General features: G+C 38.7%; 1 protein-coding gene across 1 annotated transcript; it reads left to right on the top strand.

Annotated features, from left to right (window-relative positions):
• Positions 1-6081: 6081 nt before the first annotated feature.
• On the top strand, positions 6082-8632 carry LOC310986184 (green-sensitive opsin; the record flags this gene model as incomplete). Its single annotated transcript, XM_083971997.1, has 5 exons — positions 6082-6445; positions 6618-6786; positions 7759-7924; positions 8013-8252; positions 8534-8632. The coding sequence occupies 5 exons, from the start codon at positions 6082-6084 to the stop codon at positions 8630-8632; spliced, it is 1038 nt and encodes a 345-aa protein (XP_083828123.1).
• Positions 8633-9095: the final 463 nt, after the last annotated feature.

Genomic DNA, 9095 nt, shown 5'->3' with positions numbered 1-9095 from the left:
ATGCGTCAGCGCAGATATTTTCATATGCTGAACTCGATTTATATTCGAGAAAGTGAAAGTATAGAATACAGTTGTTTAAGATTGTGTGTGGTGTTTTAATTATAATCTTAAAAATAATAACAATTAGTTAAAAAAAGATATTTTCATCAGTAATTTTTTTAATTAATTACTAGACATTTCAGGCAACCCCATTTGAATTCCAGGCCCCATTTATGTAAAGTGGATGAATGTCTGTTTTATTCCTCCTGAAGTCCACGATCAGCTCCTTGGTCTTGGTGGTGTTGAGGACCAGATTGTTGTCCCTGCACCACAACCGCTCTACCTCATCCCTGTAGGCCAGCTCATCTCCCCCAGAGATGAGTCTGACCACGGTTGTGTCACCCGCAAACTTTATGATGGTATTGCTGGGCTGGGCAAGGACACAGTCATAAGTGTAGAGGTTATAGAGTAGGGGGCTCAGCACACAGCCCTGTGGGGAGCCAGTGCTGAGGGCCCTAACCCTCTGGGAGCGACCTGACCGGAAGTCCAGGATCCAGGAGCAGATGGATGTTGAAAGACCCAGGTCTGTCAGCTTGGACACCAGTCTACGGGGGGAGGATGGTGTTAAAGGCTGAGGAGTAATCTACAAAGAGTAACCTTGCATAGCTCCCCCACTGCTACATGATGGGACAATGCACGATGAGAGTGTGTGCGTCATTGATGGGCAGGTGTGGTGTGGCTGTCACTGAGTCCACCTCAAAGCGGGCAAAGAAGAGGTTCAACTCCTCTGCCAGTCCCCTGGCCAAACATAATCTCCGTACAGCTGCAACCTCTGCAGATTTGACTTTCTGACCGCAAGCACTGCTCCTATCTAAACCCAGTTACATATAAACTACTTCAACTATAAGTAATTGATCTAACTATGCTGGCAGAGTTGACAGGAGTGACAGGCTGGTAAATGGATCACCTAATCAAATTATTGATGGCTTCTGTAATTTGATTAGGCCAGTGTCTGAGTCTTTGTTGATGGTATTTAGGACATAAACACATTTTGCATAATCAAAAGACCAGTATTAATTTAAAGTTGTGTTCACACATTGTGTTTCCTCTCCAGATCGGCAGTGGAGTTACAGTACTTACAACGGTCTCCTCTCCATTGGAACATACAGTAAGGCTTCGACGAGCTCTCTCCACTGCATTCGGTGGAGCTACAGTAGCAGTGACAAAGACTGCAGTGTAGGGAGCTGGGCTCTTCAAATAAGGACAAAATATTGGAAACAACTAACTCTCTCCATTTAATTAATGGCACTCAGCAATAATAATTTTGTCCACTTATTTCCTCCACTGAATGGTCACAAATATATTGACAAGTGTAACATGTATTGCTCAAAATCCTGCAACTGATGTACAGTATGGCTTAAAGTTGAATTTAATGGCTCCCTGTCACAAAACAACCTACATTTCTGGGGATGCCCCACGCCCTTTAAAGTTTGAATTGCTTCAATTCAGGGCTCTGCGGGTGAGCTGGAACATATATCTTTAATGAGTACTTTAATGTTGCAAAAGCAAACAATGAACAACAACACATACATTGCACCTGAAATGGCTGTGAAGTAAAGGACAACACACTGATTTTTGACAGTCTTGGATGATTTATGTATAAAATCCATTGTGTTGCTGGGTGCTAATCTGTTTAGGAAGAAAATCCACAGTGGAGTGTAACTTTAACCCAAGCTGTTCAGTGGGTGAACAACCTTAAGAATATAACAAGTGGATAATTGATCTTATAATGGATCTCATAATGGCGGCAGAGTTGACATGAGCGACAGGAGGGCGAGTGGTAAATGGATAGTGACCTAATCAATTAGTCAAATTAGAGGAGGTCAATTAGATCACTCTTTGTTTACAGTAATGGTATTTAGGACTTAAATGCATTCTGCATAATCAAAAGTCCATTATTCATTTAAAGTTGTTTTCAGTGTAATTGGCTCACTGAGGCAGTGGCAGTGGCGCTAACAGTGAGACTGCAGTGTAAGGAAAATTGGCTTTTCAAGTCAGGACTCATTAAACTAATTAGCTAACTCTCTCTCTCTCTCTCTCTCTCTCTCTCTCTATATATATATATATATATATATATATATATATATATATTAGGGCTGGGACTCGATTGAAAAAAATAATCAAATTAATTAGAGGCTTTGTAATTAATTAATCACAATTAATCGCATTTTAATCGCATATAAATATTTGACCTGAGAACAGTGAGAAGCATTTTTTTTTCCACATGGATTTTAGTATACCATTGAATGACTGAATACATAAGCTTAAGCATTCAAGGTGGTACTTAACCAAGACCAACAGACTAGGGATGCAAATTATCGATTAATTCATGAATCGATACATACAGATTAAATGGTCTTTCCTTCCAATACACACTATGATGATTACTGTAGTATTTAACTAGGCTACTTAAATCACAGTAGCATAAACTGATTTGTTGAACTCAGCCTGATGTAAAAACTCAGTAACCAATCACACAGGCAGCTCCATGTTGTCCCTGTGTGATGTTCAGGGACAGGTCAGGACAGTCTGAAGACAGACAGCTCTGAGGGTGAAGTCCTATCATAATGAGATGAGATGCACCTGTGACAGTGACAGGTCATAGATATAGCGCTGCAGCTGAGCAATTAGCGCTATATAGCGCATTTAGCGTGCGCCCGTGTCTGTGTATCTATGTGCAGGCAGAGATCAGAGATGGTGTTTTAAAAAACCATGCTAGTGTTTCACCAGCTCTCATCTCTGCCAGTCAGCCTCTCAAACTGTAGCCTCTCTCGCGTGCAGGCACACCGCACGTAGACACACGTGAGAAAAAAAAAAAAAATTGAAAAAATTGAAAAAAAATAAAAAAAAATTGAAAAAAATAAAAATAAGTGCGATTAAAATGCGTTAATTTTTTAACGTGTTAATTTTTGTGTCATTAATTAATCGTAATTAATGCGTTAAAGTCCCGGCCCTAATATATATATATATATATATATATATATATATATATATATATATATATATATATATATATATATATATATATATATAATATAACTTATTTGTGTTTTATATAACTTATTTTTTTCACTGAATGAAGTGAAATATGTATTTCTCTCAAAACCCTGCTGCAGACATACTGTATCTCTTAAAGTTGAATAATGATTTGGTTTCACAATAAATACATTCTCATTCATTAAGAAAATAATTAATTGGGACATACTATGTGCAAATGAGTAAATGCAGTTCTCTACAAGTTCACATAAAAATCACTTGTATATGGCCCACTGATACCCAGTGAAATAGTCAAACTATCAATCAATGACAATAACTTTTTTTTGTAGAAATAGTAATTTATTCAATGTGCACAAATTGTTACAGTCAGGCATCGATCAACAATCAATCAACATTCATAAAGCATTCATTGATTCAAACTTAATTCATAAATGTTAGATTTAAAAGGTGGAGACTGAAGCTATTCAGCTTGCCTGCTCTTTTATTATTCATTTCAGGTAAACCTTCAGAGCTCTTTATGGGTTCAGTGTAACAGAACGTAGCAGAAATCTTATAATCAACAGATGGAGCCAAAATAAATTAACAGCATTAACCTTTTAAAAAATAATTCTCATTCGTTTTATACAATACAATGCAAACAGTAACTAAACCAAACTCAACTCAACTCAACTCAACTCAACTCAACTCAAGGGTTTTGTCTTGTTTGGTCTTTTGTTTCTAACTTTGCTATTTCAGGATGTAATTTGATGGCAATGACAAACATTATGTAATTTGTGTCTATCATGGTGAAAAAAGGATGTATGCACACTCAAATGATAACGAAACATTTTTTTCATTTTGATGGTACCAGTTGTTCCAATTGCTAACACACTTAAATGACAAGCATAGCACAAATATTTACGTAAACTGACACACTTAAATGCACTGAACACAGTTCTCTGCATAAGACACAACAATCTGACATAAAGTCACATGTTTGCCATTTCAAAACACTGCCATTCAAAATGACACTACATTAGTCAACTGGCCAATATATGTATGTGCCACCTGGCCAAACACCTCAATGGTTAATTGTTACCACTTCAGTCAGGAAGTGAGCACTAAAAGACAGGTGAGCACTTTTTGGAAGACGTTGCAGAGAGAGGAAGAGGAAGAGGGAGGGTGAGAATGAGAGGGGGAGGAAGAGTGAGAGTTTTTCTATAGGCAATTTTTTCTGCAATTTTCTTTGTCAGTTTACTGTTTTGTGAGCATATTTTGTTCATTCCAAGTTTCAACAGCATGTGTGTATCTGCAAATATGTCTGTGCATGTGAACAATCTGAAGAATTCTCTACAATTTGAACTATTTTAGTATTATGGAAAAGCATACTAAAGATGAGAGGGCTTTTCATACAATCTGGTAATATGAATAAAGTGTGTGCTGTTTTGGTGCAAAATTTTGATTTTGATAATGCTATAGTAGTTTTGGTTGCAGTGCTTGTGAATTGTGTTACTGTAAAGCAGAAGTAAGCGATCCGGTCGTTTTGGCTAACTTCTTGTCAGCCGATGGAGTTAGCAGTCCCCGCCCTCGTCATGGATCTATTGGTCCTCGTCCCTACGTCACCACATTCACGCGCATCCCTTGGCTGCACACACAGAGAGGACCGCCCCTTTATGCCGATCTCTCTCCTCATTGGATAAAGGTTGTAGGATACAAGGAAAGTTTTCTCCTCGGCTTACAGCAGAGCAGAGTGACTGACAGACCTGTGTTTCAGACCAAACACTCTATATAAGTGATTGCCGTCGGAAGATATAACTATTTAAGACTTATATTACTGTAACACAAACATTCCGCTTACTTCTGCTTTAAGTATTTTGATAAACCCAGCCTAGTTTGTGTTTTACAACAGTTGGAAAAAAACTGTAACTGCCACAAAAAGCTTTGCAAGTTTTACAACTTTGCAAACATGCAATAGAGTTTTGATGTAACATGAAGCTGTTGGGAGCAATTGCACTTCCAGTTTAGACAATTGCTGGTTGTATCCCGTATCACTGTCTGTATTGGCCACTGCATTGTCTAGTTGTTACTCCTATTTTTCCTCCTCCTTGTGAGACAGCACTTTATCTGATGCACTTTACTTGACCACTGTGCTCTTACAGTAACAGTGTTATCTTGGATTTTTTTCTTATACAGTGACATATTTCTTATTTATTATATTTATTACATGATCATAGTCTGAGTACATGCTATGTATATTGTTATTTATACTGATGCATGTTTGATGTCATTATGTTTCTATGTTTTATGTTTCATTCTTTTATGTGATCCTATTGATCCTAAACAAAAGTGAAAATCTGTTCAATGAGTAAAACACCCAGCGGAGTAAAACCTTGAACTCAAACTTGTGTTCAGCAGATGAACAACAAGACAATGATCCCACAGTAGTGGCAGAGCAGACCGGCTAGTGAATGGTAAATGGATAATGACTTAATCAAATTACAGGCGGCTCCTGTAATTTCATTAGGACACTGACTGAGTCTTCCTTTAAGGGTATTTAGGACATAAACACATTTTCTATAATTCAAAGTCCATTATTCATTTAAAGTTGTGTTCACACCTTGTGTTTTAGGTGAAATTTCCTGAGCTCCTCCAAAGGACACGTTAAATTGGAGTAGAAGTCCCATACAAGACATGAGACAGGGATTAATGCTAGAGCTGTGCATGACAAAAAAGTGCCTGCTGCAGCTGCCAGACCGCACGGAAGAGGAAACAGAAATATCCCCTGACATTCTGTGACATTCACTGTTTGAATGTTAAAACATCCTAAGGAAAAAAAAAAAGGTGACCCCTGGTCTGTTGAACAACAAGTGATTATACACTGACAGATTATGGGGTAAATTCTCATGCAGATCCTCTTTCCTTATCTGCTTGATCCATAGTGAGTCTGCACCTAGGGGTTATATAGCTGCAGGTTGATATTTAAGAAGTTGGAAAGCAGACGCTTGGCTGCACCATCAGCGCTCCAAGGTTATTCTACTCTTCCAGTCCACATCCTAACTTGCAAAGATGGTGAACGGCACAGAGGGCAAAAATTTCTACATCCCCATGAACAACAGGACGGGGCTTGTGAGGAGTCCTTTTGAATACCCACAGTATTATTTGGCGGACCCGTGGCAGTTCAAACTTTTGGCTCTTTACATGTTCTTCCTCATCTGCACCGGCTTCCCCATCAATGCTCTGACTCTGATGGTCACAGCTCAGAACAAGAAGCTCCGGCAACCCCTCAACTTCATCCTGGTCAACCTGGCTGTGGCCGGTCTCATCATGGTCTGCTTTGGATTCACAGTCACCTTTTACACTTCCATTAATGGATATTTCTCCTTGGGACCATTGGGCTGTGCTATTGAAGGGTTCATGGCTACACTTGGAGGTGAACTTCAGGAAAATGACAATTAGCAATTGTCATATATTATGATTATTGTTTTTTTCACCCCATTTTTGGGGTTTCTGAGACTGAGTTAGCTCTGAGCTGGTGTAACAGATGGCAAGATTTGGAGATTCTCACATCAACCTCTGTTCTCTCTCTCTTTTTAAACCAACAGGTCAAGTGTCTCTTTGGTCTCTTGTGGTTCTAGCTATTGAGAGATACATTGTGGTCTGTAAACCCATGGGTAGCTTCAAATTCACAGTCAGCCATGCTTCAGCAGGATGTGCATTCACCTGGATCATGGCTTCCTCCTGTGCTATTCCTCCTCTGGTTGGCTGGTCAAGGTAATGGACTAATACCCCCTGAGCTCATGCCACCCTGTCCATGGCAGTTGTTGTTGGGGTTGGCAGGATGGAGAATGGAGAAGACCTTAATTAAAATCCTTTCTGTCTTTCAGAATTAGGTTCAGTCAGTGCAACCTAGCTGACTCTTATTGTACTGTTTACATTTTGGAGCTGCTGGGATGTGATGATGTTACCAGAATCCAGAAGGATGCCGGAATACTTTAATCTTTTATCTTATTTACCTTCAATTTTTCAAAAAGTGATAAAGTTAATTAATTAGTTAGTTAAATTAATTAAACAGATGGGTCTGGCCCCAACCTGTTTTATGCAGCTTGCTCTGCTGAAGGGAGGCAGCAGCTCTTCACAGCAGGCGCTGGACATCATGTCACATCAGAGAGATGTTGAACTCTGACAACTCTGACATCAGACAGATGGTAAAACTGGGTTGGAAACAGTTGATTATAGGTTGGATGTTTCCTCTCAAACCCAGTGTTTACATGCAGTGTAGGTGAATAATAATAATAATAATAATAATAATAATAATAATTCATTATTTGTAAAGCACTTTATATTGAACCAACAATCTCAAAGCACTACAGAAATATAAATATAAATGAATGAGAGTGCTATATAGCTGTGGAGGTGGGTGTGGCTATGATCACTGGGACATCAAAGCATTAGGTACAGTGCTTGTTCATACAACAAGTCAACACTGGCTTGAAATTTCAAATTTTTCCAAACAAATCCACATGAAAAAATCATGTACACAAATATGCACAGTACTGTAATCCCTCCTCTGATACTCATCTGATCTATGGTGAAAACCAATTTTGTGGTACTGTGTGTTACAGTTACACTTCATCATGAAGTTGATGTTCTTTACTATCAAAGTATGCATTAAACACAAAAGATTCTGATTGTAACGTAAGCACTGATATCTTGGATCTAATGGTGTGTTTCTTTTGTTCACAGGTACATCCCTGAGGGTATTCAGGTCTCCTGTGGACCTGACTACTACACACTGGCTCCAGGCTACAATAATGAGTCATTCGTCATGTACATGTTTAGCTGCCACTTCTGTGTGCCGGTCTTCACCATCTTCTTCACGTATGGAAACTTAGTGTGCACAGTGAAGGCGGTAAGAAAAATACATTTTGGTGTTTTTAAGTGTGGTTTTCGATCGAGATGTTCAGTGTGAAATCAACTGTTGATGACCTCATCCTCAGGCTGCAGCCCAGCAGCAGGACTCAGCATCCACTCAGAAAGCTGAGAAGGAAGTGACACGCATGTGCATCCTGATGGTGTTGGGCTTCCTCGTGGCCTGGACCCCATATGCTAGCTTTGCTGCATGGATCTTCTTCAACAAGGGAGCTGCCTTCTCAGCTACAGCCATGGCTGTCCCTGCCTTCTTCTCAAAGAGCTCTGCATTGTTCAACCCTGTGATCTATGTGTTGATGAACAAACAGGTATGGGACTTGTAGCACTTGTAATGGTAAAATCCTAAAAGAGAAATGAAAGGACATTACATATCTGGACACTTCATAGGAGGATTTCATTTATTGTTTATTTATTGTCCCTGTAATTGACACAAGTAAATATAAATATATTATATGTTATAAACCATACATTTATTTATATACTTTAAATAAAAAATGGTAAATTAAATATGTTGCAAATAGTTTCTTTTTTTTTTTTTAATATGCATTGCTCACCTGTTTAATAATGATACACAATACTGTGATTTCAGTTCCGTAACTGCATGCTGAGCACTGTTGGAATGGGCGGCATGGTGGAGGATGAGACCTCAGTATCAACAAGCAAGACAGAAGTGTCCTCTGTCTCTTAAACACCAACGAATATCAACAGCTCTGATGGATTTTTTTCACATGGACTTACAACATTGCAGTTGAGGCTGTGGCATCATTTCATAATTTCAATGAACTGCGGGTTCCTGAAAGTCAGCCACCTGACACTGGGTTGAGTGGGTGAAGCCTTTTCTCCTACAGTGACGTTTCTTGTTGAACCCTAATCCATGTAATTCTGTAAAAGAAAATATAAAGAATGAGCACTTATTTTGTTCTGCTGTATTGAACCTTTATGTTTTGAAGGCCGGAACTCATTTTCTTGGTCAACTGTGTATATATTTTATAAACACTTATCGCATTGGAATTGTAGGTAAATAAATGCATGCATTCAAAATGTCTCTGTTTTTTTATTATACAATTTTATAAAGACTTCATCTCTTATTTTATTTGTGACATAGGCCAATGTATTTTTTTTAACAGCTTGTTTAACTGGGTGAAGATTTG

This window comes from Trachurus trachurus, assembly GCF_905171665.1.
Source record: "Trachurus trachurus genome assembly, chromosome: 5".
Taxonomy (NCBI): Eukaryota; Metazoa; Chordata; class Actinopteri; order Carangiformes; family Carangidae; genus Trachurus; species Trachurus trachurus.
The sequence above is the reverse complement of the archived record's forward strand: the minus strand, read 5'-3'. Positions and strand labels throughout refer to the sequence as shown.